A 19,958-nucleotide genomic window follows, 5' to 3' on the forward strand; every position below is an offset into this window, starting at 1 on the left:
CTCTTGAAAAACAAATGGATAATTTTAAAGTTCCACAAGAGGGTGCTAGTTAACAATATAGTCTTTTAAACATACTTTTTAGCTTTAGTTTTATATTTTTTCTTATATAACTGCCCATCTAATGTATCTCCTATCAAATGTCTAAAATATATATCTATTTCATTTACAGATCATCAGTGTCACTGCTAATAGTACAAGAATCATTAGAAATATTATGCAGATAAAAGTTTTACAAAAATTTAAAAACATACTTCTATAATACAAAATAATTTCCCCAGATTATGACTACCTTATATAAAATAACATAAGTCATAATCAAATTTGAGAATAAGGAAATGGGGACCATTCCCTAGAATTTATGACAGGATCTGATTACTGTATAGGGAAAGGCATGTGACTGTGTCTTAGATCTGGGCGTTAGATCTAACAATGCCACTAATTAACTGTGGCAGCTTTTCCTTTGAGACTCATTTTTCTACAAAATAAGGCAAATGATCCAGATGATGGCTCCAGCGCTATCAGGTCTAAAATCCTATAATTCCAATTGACATAGATTCAATTTCTGAATATTGACTTACTCCTAAGATTAAGTAAACAACCCCTTTAGGGTCTTATGATATTCTATTGTTCAGATTTTGGGAGGGGAATGGACATTAGCTGGCAGCAATTTCTTCTGTGACAATTCAAAAGAAGTGCTGTTTTCATTAACTCTTCCATAGACAATCAGCAACTCAAATTCCCTATGAAACCAAGTGATAACATAAATATATATATTATATATAATATATAGTTATATATATTATATATAATATATATTATATATATATTATATGTACATATAAACTACAAACCTACAAAATTTTAAATAGTTTGTTAAACATGTCTCTTAATATAATAGTAACACTAATCTAGCAAATTTTGGATTTCTTTCCATTTAATTCTAAATTATTGGGGTTATGTTTAAATTTCGGAAAATATTCCTTGGAGTACCATCTATCAAAACTCTACTTTGTTCGACTAAAGATCTACAAGGACTTGTCCAAAGACGTCTGAAATGGGCACTCATCTTCATCACTCAGTCCCTGGTGTAAGCATCTTATATGATGACTCTGCTTCCTTGAGTATGTATTATTCCTCCAGATAACACTGGAAAATCAGAAAACATCACTAACGAAGACCTTATCTGGGAAATCTCACCTTTCTGTAGTTTATGCCACTTAACACAATCAAATGCTAACAGATCTTCTATCTTTCTGAAGCTACAGTAAGAATTCTTGAGAGCAATTCTAATACTTGCTTGAGAACACCTCCAAAAATCAGAACTTAGCCAACGTATAACACAGACAACCCCAAATGTTTGGGGTCTCTTTTTGTTCTGTTTCAAACATAAAAGAAAGATAGCCACAGGATATTGGTCTGTTTACTTATTTTATAAAATAATCTCTGAAATGTTAGATATTTTGCCATTTAGTTAGGACATTCACAATTTATTGTGAAGGTAACACTGAACTTGTTCTTTGTCCAATTTGTTTCCCAATAGCCCTTGGCCAAAATCAACAGCATTCTGAGCTAACTAATGTTTGAAGTGCTCTAGGGCAATACATTGTTCAATGCTATATTTTAAATTAAAAGCAATATTTTGCAAAAATATACCTCATCACCCTACACTGCTAGACATTCTAGTTCTCTAAGGCCTTCCTCCAGTAGTGGTACTGGAAACAGCTGATGCAGTCAGTCCATACGCAGCTCCTCGGTACCTTTTGTGATCAATAGCATGCATATGACATAGCTGGTTAGAAATAAGAAGAGCCAGCTCAGGTAAGGCCGGCACCTTGGCATTTCTAACTGTTACCACAGAATACATAGCTCCACTCTTCACAGAGCTAACTACACACACAAATGACTATGTTTATTAAGTAATTTAGTAGCTATAGTTAAACCTCATTAAACTACACTGATGGAAAATGGAAATAAAGCGACTTCTTGAAAATACATAATTCAGCTTCACTTATGAATAATAACGTATCTCTAAGCAGATATTCCTTTTAGACTGCTTTAATAATTGATCATCTCTTAATTATCAGTAGCCAAATGCAGATAATCAAATAATATGCAAAATCTTAATTAAAACACTTTCTTAAAAGTCCCTGTCTTATTTCACAAAAATATAAATTTTGCTCCTATAAGTTACAAATGCAAGGTGAATAGAATCCCAATGAATGAAATAGATTATGTTATATTCACCTGGAGAAAGGAGAGCTGCCTTCTGAATGGTCTTCAGTGCGGTATTTTTTTCATCTGCTGAACTGCTTCCCACAGCCAACTGATTTACTGCAGTGTACAGTAATGCCTTCTACATAAGAAAGAAGGATGTTAACCAATTCTCTTTATTAACTCCCATCAAAGTGACTAAAAGTAGTACGGTATTAGATATGATGTGACCCCTAAGCCCAGGAAGAAAAAATATTCTCTCATCAATAATAATACTTAAGAAGTAGAATATCTCCTTTATACTGGGACAAACTAACCTTTCCATGATTTGAGTCCAGAATATGAGCCACAATTCCTGCTACAGCACCTCCCTGTCATAGAAAATAATTATTTAAATAAATGCATAAACTTTCACAAAATAGTAAAAATTAAGGCTAATAAATTCTTTCCATTTAATTATTTGAAAAGTTCATTTTCATCAAATGTACAACTTCTAAACTCTTTAAGTATCAATTTACAATTACTGCTTTATAAAGACCAGCTTAATATCTTTATGAAAGAAAATCTCTTCTACTATGATCATTTCAACTCTACTATTTTAAAATACTCATTAAAGGTCCAAAAGTTACATGATTTTACAGTGGTACCAAACAAATGCACATATTTTCTAACAATATAAAAGACTGTGAAAGAAAGACAAATAAAAAGAGAGACCACAAAACTTATTGTACCATAAACTAACATGGTTTTTTACTCCACAAAAATACAGCATTTTAAAAATTTCTATAGTCCCTAGTAAAATGAATAATTAATGTTCAGAGCACCAGAAAGTTCATAAGTGCTTCAATAATCAACTCAATACTAAAGATGAGAAAAACATATGAAGTATCATAGTTTTCACAAAGTCAATTTGAAATCTGTAATTTTTAAAAATTAAATTTGACATTTTACCTGGAAAAGAAAGTGAATTATAAGAATGGTTTCAGTTTAAATCAGAAGTATACTATACTCTTCATTTTATATCAGAAGTGCATCATAAATATTTTCAAAACCTTATTTAGCATGTAAAGAATGGCTGTTGGGATTAAATGACAAACTATGTAAAAATGCCTCGCATAGTAGCTGGCATATAATAAGAACTTCATTCCAGTGTTCAATACTAATGGTCTCTTAGGTTCTTTGAACCAACCCATCCACTAAAAGGGAAAACTGGAACCCAGACAGGTAGTGAGCAGGGAAGACACTTCTGCCATTTGCAGATCCTAAGAAACTTGATTTTTCATTTTGAAGGACTTATGGGCTGGTGGGACAGAAATTCAGCCCAGGGCTCACACAAGGAGGGGGATATATAGGAAACCAATATCAAAATGAGCTGAGACTCCATGGGGCTATGCCTTCAGGTTAATGGTAAATCAGAAGTAAACCAGATTTCAAATGGCCTTGAAATCCAGACACAGAGTAGTAAATAGCCTGTTTGGTCTAGAAACCTCAAGCTCTAAATGTTGTTTAAGGCAGTTCCAGATTGGTGGATCTCCCAAGCACCTGGCAATTTCTTTCCATAGAAAAGGAACCTTAATCCTAGGCCTCAAATTATTTCCATAAATAATTTTCAAGTATACACAATCAGGTAAACAAAGAAACAAAGGCTGAAAAGCAGTAGGAATATCAAAAACAGATCCACACAGACTTTAGATATTGGAATTTTTAGATGTAATAAGTGTTCAAAACATAATAGCTACTATCGTTACGTCTAACAACTATTTAAACTATGAAAGGTCATATTAACCGTAGAAGTTAATAAAATACTTTATAGACTCCTGAAAATAGCTGGCTATTGTGAACTAAAATATAGTATACTCGCATAGTCCCTTATATAGAAGAACATTAATGACTCAATGTTTAGATTTACATTTTTAAATATTAGTAGTGTTCTATATCTTGTTTTCTTATCTTTAAAGAGCTTTTAAATAAAATTATCTTTTGGGATTCAAAAACACAATAACTAATTCGTACTAAATGGCAACATTATAAGCATAATATTATCACATAGTCATTAACATAATCTGTACGTGTTCAAAAGAATCCACCTATTTTGTATCTTCCATAATGCCCAGAACAGTACAAGGATACATGCAAGAAACTCAGTGTACTACTTGTTGAATGACTAATGAAAAATTTGGTTAAATAACAGAACTCCCTTGCTGTGTTACTTAATTTTTTTCCAGAATGATAATGCTAATACTTTAAAATTATACTATTTACTATACCACAAGTTATTTTACCTTTTCGCCAGAATTTAGAACATACTCACCTTTGCATTTTGTTGAGCATACTGAGCAACCACTCGGGACAACAGAGACCAAAGAGCAGGGTCGGCTGGGTTACTAGAGATCAAAAGCAGAGGGCTCAGAGGTAGGAGTTTGCTTTGACCACGAAAGGTACAAGCAACCAACATTTCCCTTGGTACCTAAGTTTGGAACCTTTTAGACACTTAAAACAAGTTCATATTAATTGTCCATGTGTGGTGGAAAGTGTCTAAATATTTAGAAAATACATTTTATATCTCCTATATACACCAACAGTCCTTATGAAAATAAGAAAAAAAAAATCAAGAAAGTGATGATTACAAAGCCATGAGATCTAATTAAAGTTAAGGAAATTTAATATTTTGTGTTCAAAGAAAACACAAAGAGCTAAGAACTATGGAAGGAAAACAAACTACTGATATAACACTTTACTACTGAAAATAAATAGCCATTGTTGCTAGAGATAACAATTATCTATTTTCTAAGTTTTGAAGACATTAATGAATGTTTGAGAGCCCAAAAAACTCCTAAAACCATCAAACTGGGCAGTATCAGATAAACTGACAATATCACAAACTTGAGAATCAGTAAGGGCTTTCATACCAAAACAAGGTCTGGAAGGACAAAATTTCTATTCTCTATCTCTTAACAACAGAATTTTTTAAAAAAATCTTTATAGATGAAACAATATGTATAGTCAGTTACCTTGGTCCTGTGGATAATTTCATAAAACTACATTTTGGTTTCCAAATGTATATGCTTACCACCTCATTTTATATTCTTAATAAGGTCCAAATAGCAAAGACAACCACATCAGAACAATTAGACCTCGAGTTCACAAGAATTTACCTGTGAACAGCTTTAGATACTTGTCTCTGCACTGCCACACTGCAGCCTTGCAATGCATAAATCGCTGAAGTCAGAAGGCACCTCTGATAATCACTGTCTTTCTGTTTGATGTGCTTCAGTAACTCGTTAAGCGCTGCTTTTGACAGCTTAACATCCTGTATTGCCAATCCTAGAGCACAAAGGGCTTGAAGGCTCTCTGTGGTTGGTTCCTTTAAGATAGAGCTGTAAATACATTTTTAATTGCCTGTTAGCCATGAATACAGTAGTAGTCTGTAACTATTAAAACATATTTAACATTTAGTAGAAAAGGCAATTTACTTAAAAGATTCACCAAACTAAGCCCATTTTTAAGATCAATGTAACAACAAATTCCTTTGTTTCTAGGGATGACATGTTTTCCTACATGTCTGAAAGTTAAAAGTACCAATCAATGGCCTTTCATAGAGAAGCACTAGCCAAATTTCTTTTATGGTCATTAGATCTGAGCTTTACAAACAAATATAAACCAGCCTCTTTGGGTCTCAGTTCTTGGTAAATAATTAGAATAATTTTGCTAAAATGTTTAGTTTCAATAAAATTCAAGAAGTTATAAATAAAATAAAATCCTCAACGTGAGAGCTGACTTTTATTGTTCTCAGAAAGCTTTGTCCTATTGCTCTGTGATACTGAAACCAGCCCTTTACATAATAAGTACAAATTATATCTATATCCACCATATTCCAAGTGAGTTCCTTTATAATCAAAGGAGAATTTAAATTTTGTATGTAAACAAGTTTGCTTTTTTTTCCTCTCCTTCAACTGTGAAATCAGACTTAGCCTTACGGAAGTAAAAGTCAATAATGTTTAGAAATCCTTAATTTAAATGAAGAAAACCTTAGCTCGATACAAAATTAATACTTCCAATACTAATTATAAATGCTGTACCATAACAAAACAAAGGAATTTTCAAAAACTTTTTGAACAAAGTTCATTAAAATATAACAGAAATATTTATAACCGTAAAATGTCAAATGCCTACCACTATATCTTTCTACATTTTTTTAGAAGAGGAAAACAAACTGTTTAGAATTTAATTTTGCCAAATAAACCTACAATCATGAATTTTCATGGGCAGCTCAAGAGTTAACAGCTTACTTAAAGCGTGCATGGTCACTCTTTTTACAATAAGTGTTAGGAGTCCAAATTATGGAAGTATGTCAATTAGAGACAGCCATTTCTATCATTACAAATAACTGCACTATAAATTGGTACAACTAAAAGAGCAAATAGTATAAATTCCAATACTGATAGCAAAAGAAGAAATTCCAATTTGTGCCTTGGTTCAAAAGGGGGAAAAAAAAACAACTATCTACTCTAATACTTATTAATATACAAAACCTAAATTACTACTGAAATAACTGCATCCCATTAAGATAACATATGATGAATGCCCAGTACCTGCCTGTTGTCTGGTATCATGTTCTAGGGATCTTAATGTGGTTATTTAACATCATAAATTATTATGAAGTTGGTTAGCAAAGTTTTTCCCCTTATATATTAAACTTACTCCTTTTCCTTTATGATTAAATAAGTACCTAGGACACAGCTTCGCTCCCAACATACGAATGCCAAAAGAGATCAATAAAGAATTGGTAAACTGAATTTTTCAGAGAAAGGAAGTCAGAAGAATGCCAAAGGGCGGCGGAGCAGTTGGTAGTGTTAAATTTAAAAGATGACATACAGAGAATCAAAAACAAAGAAACATAAATCAGAAAAAATACCTAGCCCTGGTGGACCCAACAACAAAAAACAAGGAGGTAAAGGTTTTCCTTCTCATAAGAGGAAAAGGATAAGACTATATTCTATTATTTTTCTCCACGTTCACCAATGTTCAAAATTATTTTGGTTACTGTTTTAAATAGTAGCCCAAAACTATCTAATTGTGTCCAATTTGGGGTTACTTTTGCCCTTGATAAGTGCAGCAATAAATCAGTATCTATATTGTTGTCCCCAAGCCATTTGGAAACTCGGGTTCTCTGAACATGTTATATATAGACATATATACACATTATATGGGTGTACCCATATAAAGTGACAGGATTTTTTTTTTTTAATTCTGATTGGTTTTCTCAAAATAGCAAAGAGGAAGAGAAAGAACTGCTTATTTATTATACAAGAAAATGACTTAAATAAAAAACATCACAATGAACAAACAAGTATAAAGCTTATCCTACAGAAGTTGTTCTCAACTAAAATCAGCTAATCATCTCCCTCCTACTATCTACAGGGAGGTGGGGCAATTTGGAGATGTATAGAGGTAATGTTTGGGTTTTCACAGTGATCAAAGAATGCTATTAGCATTTAATGGGTGGGGGACATGGTTGTAATCTTCCTGCAATAAGGAGATAATTCTGTATTATGAGGATTTTTTACACCACTGAAAATGCCAATAATGCACTAATTGATAACCACTGTACAATAGCATATATTAATATGCTTTTGAAGAAATTGCAAACAATTTTCTTAAATAAATAAATAAATAAATAAATAAATAAACGATTCCCGAAGTCAAAAAAATACCACATAAGTAACCACATGTATCATAGGCCATTATTTTTAGATAAAAATACAGAAACAGTTACAAGTAATATTCGTAGCATTTTTTTTAAAGACTCAACTTTAAATGAACTTTTTTTTATCATGTTAATTTGAAAAGGAAAGATGAAAAAAATCTCTTTGAGGACCCAAAAGGCAAAAAATAACAAGCCAGTTCCGACTGCCTTCATTAAAATATTACAATCCTTCTAACCACTATCCTGTACACCCGAAACTAATGTAAAGTAACACTGAATGTCAACTATAACAGAGAAAAATAAATAAATAATTAAAACAAGCTCCTACTAGATCAGGGGATCCATTACTCTTTACAAATCAGTAATACACACAGAGTACAGGATGGTTTTGAAGGACTGAATAGATCCAGGACTAAAATTAAGCTATGATCTCTAGTTCTCCCTGTGACTGACTGTCAGTTCAGAACCAGGGGATCCAATCACTTTTGCTCACCAAAAAGTTCCTAAAACATTAACAACTTCATTTTACATTGCTCCAAATTTGAACCCAATACTTAAGCACTTGGTCACGTTAAGTTTGATGTCAACTCTACATACCATTTAAATAGCAGTGTCTTGGCTATATCCACTTTTCCTTGTTTATACTCTGTTATTGCCAGAGCTGTCAAGATATGGGATTTGTCTTGCTCTGATTCCACAATAGACAAGGCTCTCTCATAGGCTGTAATATAGGGTTGGAAACAAAAGAAAACAATATAAAAGCAATTGTGATTGACAAACTATAGGATTTTTCCATTCCTAATTCTATAACTCAAAATGATCTAAAAAAAAAATTCCATTTTGTTGTTCCCTTGTTTTCAAGCGGATGGAATAAAACATTTATAATAATCTAACTTCGTTTAGGTGTTCCAAGGTGATTCCGTGGATATCACGAGGATTATGTGACATTCCCCAATTTATATCTTCGGAATCTTGAGGAAGACCCGAGTCACTACCTTCAAAATAAGTAAAGGCTTGCAGCCACCGAGATAGCACCAAAACTCCCATGTGCAAACCAGTAACTGCATCACCCAGCAGATACTTACAATGAGAAGCACACACACAGATTGGGCCCGTGTATGTGAAAATGCACTCAATCAGCATTTTTGGAGAAACCAAAGTATACTAACAATGGTTGAGGTCTTCTTTTATCAAAATTTACTTTTAAGCACTGTGGAGTAGGAAAAGACTTGCTTTCAAATGCTAACTCATATGTCATCCATAAGTCATCTTGGCCCTCAGTTTCCTTATCTTAATAATGAAGATGAAACTCAGCTCATAGCACTGTTATAAGAACTAGTCAACATAATAACGTACTAAACAATGAAACAGATAAAAGTACCTACTATCATTCCTGACTCCTAGTCAGATTTTAATCAACACTGCAACCCCTACCCCCATCTCAATATTACATCTTTCTTTATGTAAGGTCATCATGATCAAATTCTACTCAGCCCTGAAAAAGCAAGATGTGTCCTTCAGCTTCAAGCAGCTTACTCACCTTTGCTGCTCTCTTTATACAGACCCTTCATAAATAAAGCCAATGCAAAACCTATGATGTCTTCTAACTCTTCAAGGGATGTTGATTTAAAAGCCTGGATAGCTTTATCACATTCACCAATGGCACTAAGAAGCAAAACATAATTTACTGTTAATATCAAAAACAATTTTGGCCTATATCATCAAATATAGAGCTATTATTATAGTACATTTCTTTTAATAACAACTTCATCTATCAGTGTGAAAGGTATAGAAAAGACTTAAAATAGAAGGCATATCATTTATTTCACATAGGATATACTACGAGGATTTAACTTCACACTTTGCTTCTTTTAAATTACACGTGAAAATGACCAGTTCTGCTAAATTGCAAACTGTTTTTCTTTTGACAAACATAAAATCCCAAGTGATAAAAATAATTTCAAGTTGACCTTTATAAGAACTTCAATTTTTTAAAGCTTAATACATTAGTTAAATACTAACCCCTATAAATATGGTTTTAGCATTTTTGATGAGCTTAACAAGTCATAAAATACCCAGTCAGGATCAAACCTAGCCTTCAAGTAAACTGTTTATCTGCAGGTCCATTTTTTTTTGAAGGGCATATAGACACACTAAAATTTCACACACAAAAGTATACATTATCTTTCTGTATTTAATAGGAAAAGTAAAAATTGTTATATATGATACTAAAGTATCATTCTTTTAATAACAGAAAACTAACTTGTTCTACTTATTTAAAAACAAAGAGAAGTAGTTGTATAAGCTCAGCTGCCATCAGCTGGAATAGAAACACTATATCTTTGATATTCTTATTTGGTATCTATCACTATAATCAGAAGCTGTTTCTATATTTAATGTGTTATTGGAAACATTTTCATAAAATCTTTTTAATCTATGCTTCTAAAATTCATTTTCTAATGGTGAAAGAATTTAAAAATAAACTCAAATTTTGGTAGATATTTTGATAAAGGGAAGAAAACTACCTTAGATTTTTTGTGGATAAATACGTTTTTGTTTTTTTTTTAATGAACCCTATCTTCAAACATGTGCTTACTTTTATAGAGAAAAGAATGGTACTAGGGAAGGGCGCAAGAAAGCTGCAACTTTATCTGTAATTTTTTCTCTGAAAAAAAAACCTGAAACCAATTGACAGTTTTGTTTTTCAGTTGACAGAATTTTAAGATCTGTTATATTTGAGTGGTGAATATTCATTAAATTATGCTTTATACTCTATTACTTACCACATCTTTACGTGTTTAATATATTTCAAAACAAAAACAAAAGAAAAACAGATGACCTATTTTCAATGGGAGGTATAAATTTACCTCAAAGATATTTGCCTTATATGAAACATCAAAACTAATGAGAACAGGTACTTTATTCCATGTAATTTTTTTTTACATATCTATCTATCTTTTGCTTCAACAAAATCTTGAACTGACGGAGCTCTATAAACTCCTAAACACAACAGTTTAAGAGAACTGAAAGGAGAAGCAGTCAGAACAATGCAATTTTCCTGTCTATGAATATAATTCAATGACACGGCTATAAAAGAAAAAACTGCTACCTCCGATCTCTACTATGTAGCTCCTTAAAAGATGCAGGCACTAATCACAAAAGATCAAACTATCATTCTAATAATGTGTTTCACACTGGACCATTCAATTCTGGGGCAGCTCTCAGCTTGAGGAATGTCTCCTTGGCTTGAGCCAAAACATTCTTTCCATAACACTTCTATTCTCTGGTCCTAGATCTATCCTCTAAAACAATTGCATTCATTTACAAAGAAATTTTTTAAATCTTTTATGAAGTCAGAAGTCTTTGAGAATCTGAAGGAAGTCATATGGCTCCCTCTCCACCCCTAAAATGCACATACACACAAAATTGTTATGTACTATTTCAAGAGAGTTTCTGAACTCCTAATGTCCATCTCCAGTTTAAGATATACAGAAAATCAGAATAAATCCAATTAACTAGGCTTCTACTATTAGAGACAGCAACTGCCTCTCTTCCAAATGGTTTCTCTTATATAGTCCACAGCCATCAGTTCTAAACCTGCTCTCCATAAAGTGCACTGGGGTAGGTGTCGTTAGTTACAGGACCCTGTTACCACAGCCTCGTATTGTGGGAATTATGTATCTTGGGGCAACGTCAGCAGCCCACTGCCCCAGAGACTGGTCACTACCTCTCTAGTCCTATAATTTTCACCAGAAAAATCTAATAGAGTCACATAATTAATGGGAAAGAAATATGCTTACCATAACAATCTGCCATAATGTCTTACTGCAACATTATAAGTATCTCGGTCTTCTGCAGTCTGTAACAACAAAACTGCCCTTAAAAAAAAAAGACAAGGTATTTTAAATTATCTATTTGCAATAACATTCTTTTAACCTTCCATCTTAACTGCATCTACAGATTTTTCTTTTCTTCGTTTAATTCTTTAAGGCTAGATATAACAGCTTATTCATGCTTTATTAAGCCGGTACCACAAAAAGAATATTTAATATTTACAGCTTGTCAGGGAAATAACTTTAATAAAATGAACTCTTAGTAAGTGAACTCATTTAACATAACTGAGTTTTAAATATTCCAGAAATTTTAACCTAAATATGGAAAACGACTGTGTTGGTGTTTTAGTTTTGACATATTTGAAGTATATGGAAAACACTCTTTAAAATATTTATATACGAGTACTTTAAGTTAGGACGCCAGGAAATTGAGTGCTTTCGTGTGCCTTTACCTGTCACACACAGAAAAAATATTTAAGTAATACTGAGTTCAGAGAAAGGAGTCCCCAGAGACTTAGAATAAATACACCAACATTTTGTCAGCCCAGATTTTTACCTTCTCATGCTCAGTCCCCTTTGGGCAAGCAGGGAAATGTCTTAACAACTAAAAGGAGTGAGATACTTAGTAAGATTTTCTTTTTTGTTTAAAGAGGATTAGCCAGGGAGAAATAGCCAAGAAAAGCTTTTAATTCCCTTGGTGTTACATGAAAAACCAATATTTGCCAGAAAAGTCTAAAAGACAGTATTATGTTAAAAACTATACCTCTGATTAGATTTACACCTAACTTGTAGTTTCAAGCCTCAGACTACTTGTTAAGGTGGAAAACCACAGCAGTGACCACTAGAGAAAGAGTGGTGCATATCGAAGTGACTGTGGAGTTGCCATTTTAAGCCAAAGATAGAACCAGTGTTAGATTCACAATATTTGCAATTGTAAGACGTACCAAGAAAAAATAGTAAGCACCCTAAAGCTGCCTAGTTTTCTCTGTTTCAACATCCTGCTCACTGTTGTATTCTATCATGTTTATACAGTTTGTTTACTGGTAAGTTCATGCGACACTGAAAGAAAGAGAATTGTGCTTTTTCATAAACCTTTCTCCAAGTACACCTGGAAAAATAACTTCATTATACAGTCTCCAGTACCATCTAGTGATTACTCCTTTGAACTACAGAAAGATCCATAAAAGAATGGCAAAGTAGTTAGGACACCTTAATTATTTTTTCATTTTTTTAAAACGATTTTTTAAAATATAATCAATTGCAGTTGACATTAAATATTATATTAGTTTCACATGTACCGCATAGTAGTGACACATTTATATAACTTACAAAATGATCACCCCCATAAGTCTAATACCCACCTGACACCACACATAATTATTACAATATTATTGACTATATTCTCTATACCATACTTTACATCCCCATGACTACTTTGTAACAGCCAATTTGTACTTCTTAATCTCTTCTCCCAGCTCCCCAAAGCTCCTCCCATTTGGCAATCATCAGCTTGTTCTCTGTATCTATGACTCTGTTTCTGTTTTGTTTGTTCGTTTATTTTAGTTTTTAGATTCCACATGTAAGTGAAACCATATGGTATTTGGTTTTCTCTGTCTGACTTATTTAACTTAGCATAATACCCTTTATGTTCATCCATGTTGTTGCAAATGGTAAGATTTCATTTTTTATGGCCGAGTAATATTTCATTGTATATACATATATACCACACCACACCTTCTTTATCATTCGTCTGTTGAAGGACACATAGTTTGCTTCCAAATCTTGGTCATCCCATTTATTTTTTATCTAACAGGCTTCTTCTAAATATTTATTTATTTAGATTTAGGGCAATAATGTACCACAGAGGTTAGGCAATCAGGTCTTTTAATTTTTCATCTAGTGCTCACTTGATTTTCTTATTCCCAAATCAATTAATTTGAAAAGAATAAAACTTCAAGCTGACTTCACTTCCTCCCATTCTCCTGGCTGGTCATTCCACTTGAGTACATTATCTTTATTTCTTCAACACGCCAATCCACTCCTGTTTCAGAACTTGCTCTTACTGTTCCTTCTGCCTGGAATGCTGTTGCCCTGGAAAACCAAAGGGCTTTTGGCCTTACTATATTCAGGCCAGGCCTCAACTATCTCCTTAATAAAACTACTCCTCTTAAACCTATCTCAAATTCACTGCCTGCCTCTGTAGTCTCTGGTCCTTTACACTACTTTTATTTTCTTTCTTACCAATAATTACCATCACAGATGTTTATTAGCTTATCATGTGTCTCTCCCCCACCAGAACATGAGGTCTATGAGAAAGGGGCCTGTGTCTGTGTTAACTCACTGCTAAACTGCCAGTGCCAAGGACACTGCTTGGCACACAGCAATTCAACAATATTTATTGAATGAATAAATATATAGTAGATTAAAGGGATTTAAACAAATATATAATGTTCTGATTTCTTCTCTGAATAAATACAGGTATTTAATAAAGCTAGATGAAGTCTAAAGGGATGGATTTTAATAAAACACAGTCTGAAGGGTCTTTTTGTTTGGTTTCTGTTTCTTGTCTCCCTCCACCCCCCAAGTTAAGCGCTAGAAACCAAATGATAGCTGAAAATTTGGAACTGCATATTTTCACCTTCAAAGTAATAGATAATGAAAGATCAGGAAAGAAATCAGAACAGTTATTTAGTACCTTCTTCATGAGAATGAGACTAAATTTTAAAAGGCCAGCTAACAAATAAGGATGTCATTTCAATTAAATGTAGAGTTTACCTTTGGTAGGCGCCTGCTGCTTCCTTTTTCAGTTGTAGATGTTCATTTAAGTAACCCAACATTGTGAAAGCTGGAGCATAATTCTGAATTCTTTCTGGAAATCCAAAAATATATTTTCTTTACATGTGCATAATGGTTGTGTTTATAAAATATTAGTTTTATTTTCAATTTTTTCAGTATCTTAAAACCAAATTATCTCCTGAGATATGGGCATTGTTAAGCAGTCTGATTTTTTTTTTTGTTAACTATAAAATACCAGTAATCATTTTGTAACTATTTTAAATAATTAAATAACATTTATAGTTATAATGGTTTCCACTTATGTGTTAAAAGTTTAAACATTTTTATCCCTAATGGAATAAGAACTTGAAAATGTTCCTCATGTTAAAACTAGTCATTTTGACTTACATGGAAATTCAGTTCCTTGGCTAATTACTTAAATCTTCCTGTGATTAAATTTAGTAACAATTTCTGTTGGTGGTTCTGTCCAATTTCTATGTGTTGTTTTTTAACTTTAATTAACTCAGTATTGTATATTAGAAACAGGAAGATTTGAGCACTGCCAATGCAGTATTTTGAAATTTTAATGTCAAAACACATCATGTATCTAGCAATGCACAAAAAGGAAACACATCTGATCTAATTAAATAAAAGCTGTTTGGGGGAAGCAAGCCTTCAAATCCCTTAAATTGTTTAACAAAGCACAGTATAAATTCATCTTATGTGATGGTTAGGTTCCAAAGTCAAAGTATGAGGTGAAAATCACACAAAGTTATTCTTGAAAAATCCTAATGTGACCACACCAGGAGCGAGTTACCAAAACTGAGTCAAACTGAGTAAGGGGAGATCCACGCCTTCCATCCACATTCACCAGAGGAAGATACTGCATTCTCTCTGTATCCTTCCTCTTTTCTCTTCTAAGTTATTTATTTCTGGCCAAGCACATATAGTTGAATTTGATAAATGAATATATTGTCATTATGGCTCTATTATAGAGTTAAAAACTAGCTATGCGTAACGGTCAGGAAATGGTTTGTTCATTGTTCTAGGTATCTAAGTTTCACAAAAGTTCTTCTAGACTTACCTCTTTATGTAAATCCTTTACAAATGTTACCCATTCTGTAAAGAAACTTATCAATAAAATTTCTGATCATGTACCTTCTCAGAGCCTCTAGGTTTTCCTCAGTGCCCTTAATTTTGGCAAGCTGCGTAACATGTGGATGCCGTCAAGGGCTGAAGCTGGTAAACTAACTGCCTTCTACTCACGTGCCCCAGGCTGAAGAGGAATACAATCCTCTCAATAGCAATGATGATGCCATTTCTCTTCTGCTTTTCACAATTTGTCTGAGTCTTCATATTATTCAACTGTCAGTATTCCTGCTTCAACTCCTTGCTTTTTTGTTAGAATTTTGTCAAGGGAGAAGTAAACAGCTAGTGAAACTATAACATTTCTCGAGCTTCTAGGGTTTGCCAGGTACTCTGTACAACATTTCGTCTAAATCATCTCATTTAAACCCTCAGCAATAGATACTTTCATTATTGCATTATAGATGGGAGAAATTAAAATTCAATTTTATGCCCAAGGTTTCATTATGGGTACTAAGTGGTGAAGCCAGGATTAAAACCAATAGTTTTATTAAGGAAGGGAAATTAATACAATAGATGGTTAATAAAACTTCACCATTCTGTCTTTTTCCTAAGCCTAACTATATTTTTCCAGTATCTTAAATCAGGTATTAGAGAAAGAAAAATCAGGTGTTAAAGTGGGAGGTTAAAGGCACTGGGTTTGGAACTTAAAGCATATTATACCACTTAATTCTCAAACCTTTACAATGGAGGTATCATTATCTCTACTTTCTAAGGTTAACAGAAGTTAAGGGAAGTAAAATACTTGGCCTACGACTGGAGAGAAAGTAATGAAATGGCAGAGCTAAAACAGCAGTAACTCAGGCCCATTCGGTTCCAAAATGTTTTCCAGTACAACCCGGAAATCACTTTTATCTTGAATCTTTGGAAACCACAATTTTCATCGCTCTTTAAAAGTCTTTACTAAAATTTAAAAAGTAGACTGCTTGGGCACTGAAGGGAGAATGGAAGGAGAAAAGGCACATTCATATCTTAAGAACACTAATACTTAATTTGCAATTAACTAACTTAAAAAATTCTTTAAATTATTTTAACAGTTATTCAAATACCTTGCCATTATAGAACAGGGGCCTTACCTATGTATTTACTCAAAACAACCTGTGCTGCCGGGATAGCATTCATCTGGAGGATGTTGTACCGGTAGAGCTCTGTGTCTCTGTTGCTCTTATCTTGCAGTGTTGTACAGACCCAGTACGCATAACCTATTGCTCCCTCAGTCTTTAAAAAAGCCAAAGTTAATAAGTGGACATAGGATCATAAATATGCCAAGAAAAATTACGAAATGAAACAATGCATTTCAATACACTAAGTATCACTAACTAAAAACATCTTAGTTTTCTTTAAGTCAACCATTAAGTGCCTTTAAAGGAAGGGTCACTATGATACAACACAGCTAAGAACATATACCGCTTGCTTCAACCCGAAGCAGAAGATTCAAATGGGATAATTTAAGTGCAGAAAACAGAGCCCCGCCTGATAGGTTGGTTTGCTGCTTCTCAGAACCATTCCCATAGGTCAAACTATTAATTACCAATCAAAAGAATTCTAAAACACTTTCATAAATAATCTAGAAATGTCAGCTTAGTTCTTATGTTTATTTTTTTGCTAGCGTCTCCGTTTCTATTCCACGTGACTACTATTATATTTATTAAATCCTCATGTCATTTCTTCATCAGATCTTGAAACATGATAGGAAGATGAAAACAAGAAGTTCTTTAATTAAAGACAGCTTATCTGCTTCTAAAAAAGAATCAAGAGTAGAGACAAGTGCCTGTCATTAACATCTGATACAGTACCACTAGGTATTCATTTTCTCAACAAGAATAATATTTTATTTATTAATGAATTCTCAAAAATAATGCTTAAATTCTTACGTGCATACTGAGTTCCGTAGTGTGCCTGAAGAGATCCATGGTGTCATAACTTCCAACTGTCTCTGCAATGAGAGCCTATAAAGAAAAAAGATATTAAGCCCTTATCAGATAAATCATTGGCAAGCATCTTCTCCCATTCTTAGGATGTCTTTTCATTTTGTGAATGGTTTCCTTTGCTGTGCAAAAGCTTTTTAGCTTGATGTAGTCCTACTTATTTATTTTTTCTATTGTTTCTCTTGCCATACAACTCAACACCAAAAAAACAAACATTCCAATTTAAAAAAGGGCAGAGGACCTGAAAAGACCTTTCTCCAAAGAAGACATACAGATGGTCAACAGACATATGAAAAGATTCTCAACATCACTAATCATCAGAGAAATGCAAATAAAAACCACAGTGAGATACCACCTCACTCCTGTCAGTATGGCTATCATCAATAAATCAAAAGACAAATGTTGATGAGGCTATGGAGAAAAGGGAACCCTCGTGCACTGTTGGTGGGACTGCAAATCAGTGCAGCCACTATGGAAATCAGTTGGGAGATTCCTCAAAAAATTAAAGATAGAACTACCCATGACCCAGCAATTCCACTTCTGGGTATTTATCTGAAAAACACCAAAGCATTAATTTGAAAAGATATATGTACCTCTACGTTCACTGCAGTGTTATTTACAATAGTCAAGATACGGAAGCAGCTGAAATGCCCATCAATGAATGAAGAAAGAAGTGGTACATATATAAAATGGAATATTCCTCTGCCATAAAAAAGCATGAAATCTTACCATTTGTGAAAATATGGATGAACTTAGAGGGTATTATGCTAAGTCAAATAATTCAGACAGAGAAAGAGAAACGCCATATGATCTCACTTACATGTGGAATATAAAGAACAAAATAAACAAACAAAACAGAAACTGACTCATAGACACAAAGAACAAATTGATGGTTGCCAGATGGGAGCGGGATTGGGGGGGGTGGGGTGAAAGAGGTGAAAGGAATAAGAAGTACGAATTGGGAATTAGAAGATAGTCACGGGGATGTAAAGTACAGCATAGGAAATATAGTCAATAATATTGTAAAAACTATGTATCATGTCAGGTGGACATCAGACTTATTGGGGGGATCACTTCATAAATTACGTAAATATCTAACCACTACACTGTACACCTGAAACTAACATAAAATTCCATCTGCAACCTTCTCCTTTCCCTCCCACCCTTGACTTATTCATACAGGTATTTGTCTGGAATTAGGTTCATAATCACAGGTTCACCTTTTAAAAAGGAGGTCCTCACCTCTAGATATTTAGTTTTCATAGATATGGGGTAATATGTTTATTTTTTAAAACTGCCTCAGGACTTTAAATATTATACTTATGGTTTTGACATTATAGATGATATGGTAAGTTAAAACTACTTTTAAGCTCATCTACCTATTATAAGAAATCAGAATTTTTTTCAGTTATCGTACATTACTAATATTATTAGGAAATTAGTATTAAGTCTCACTTCTATTATCATTTTAATGAAATCTACCAGTTATTTCCTGAAGTGAATTATTTTTAATAACCAATATATTTGAAAAATAAAGAAAAAAATACTTTTTTTTTTCCTAACAGCATCTAAGACCTACGGACCTAGAGCTGTGCTACTCAAAGTGAAAGCAGCAGCATGATCCCTTGGGTAAAGTTAAACATGCAAATTCTTGAGCCTCCTGTGGCCAATAACTCACACAGAGATTAGTATAGTAAAGCCACCGTTCCCAGATGCCACCACCATTAATGGGAACAGGAGTTTGCCTTTCTAACTCTGCTTGCTTCACCAATTAACTAGAATTAGACCCAAGGGTCAAAAGTATAATAAAAATTATCAAAACCCTGATTAATAATTTTCTGATATGGGTGATGTTTCTGCTAGTCTCTGACGCAAAAACAAAACAAAAATATCAATCACTTACTAATTCATTATAATTTCTCAACTAGAGAGGAGTTGGAGGCCACTCAGCCCAATCCCTTCTTTTTCAGAAAAATTGAAATCCAGCAGTTTTTTTTAAGGTAAAACAATCAGTTGGTAACAGACTCCGACTAGTAACCAAGTACCCTGATTTCTATTTGGTAAAAATCTAAACTTTTGTTGAGGGGTGCAGGAAGAGCACTCATAAACAAGTACCAAATGAAATATGAAGATTTTATAGAAAATGAGAAAACAATCCAAATTATCTCTATAAATGTTCATTTTTTGGTAAATATGCATTAACAGAATTATTGGCTTACTTTTTAAGCAGAATAATGTCAGAATTTTAAGCTGATAGGGTTCAAAGCCCCCTAAATCAAAGGTTAACCATTACAAGCTGTATGTCAGCTTCAATTTCCACATCTATAAAAAGAGTTTAATAGCTACCACAAAATCAAA

The 19,958-nt window shown here is 33.2% G+C and overlaps 1 protein-coding gene across 9 annotated transcripts in view; it reads right to left on the minus strand.

The window, feature by feature from the left end:
• Nucleotides 1–19,958, minus strand: part of SKIC3 (SKI3 subunit of superkiller complex) — a 75,606-nt gene that overhangs the window by 18,165 nt on the left and 37,483 nt on the right. For all 9 annotated transcript variants that reach the window (XM_033110162.1, XM_033110163.1, XM_033110158.1 and 6 more), the window contains 10 exons: nt 17,547–17,621; nt 16,749–16,890; nt 14,527–14,620; nt 11,719–11,796; nt 9,459–9,583; nt 8,516–8,639; nt 5,367–5,588; nt 4,523–4,595; nt 2,529–2,582; nt 2,245–2,353 (listed from right to left, as the gene is read on the minus strand). In XM_033110162.1, coding sequence (XP_032966053.1) covers nt 2,245–2,353; nt 2,529–2,582; nt 4,523–4,595; nt 5,367–5,588; nt 8,516–8,639; nt 9,459–9,583; nt 11,719–11,796; nt 14,527–14,620; nt 16,749–16,890; nt 17,547–17,621 — 1,096 coding nt within the window. The remainder of the gene's footprint in view (nt 1–2,244; nt 2,354–2,528; nt 2,583–4,522; nt 4,596–5,366; nt 5,589–8,515; nt 8,640–9,458; nt 9,584–11,718; nt 11,797–14,526; nt 14,621–16,748; nt 16,891–17,546; nt 17,622–19,958) is intronic.

Source organism: Rhinolophus ferrumequinum, chromosome 7, assembly GCF_004115265.2.
Source record: "Rhinolophus ferrumequinum isolate MPI-CBG mRhiFer1 chromosome 7, mRhiFer1_v1.p, whole genome shotgun sequence".
Taxonomy (NCBI): Eukaryota; Metazoa; Chordata; class Mammalia; order Chiroptera; family Rhinolophidae; genus Rhinolophus; species Rhinolophus ferrumequinum.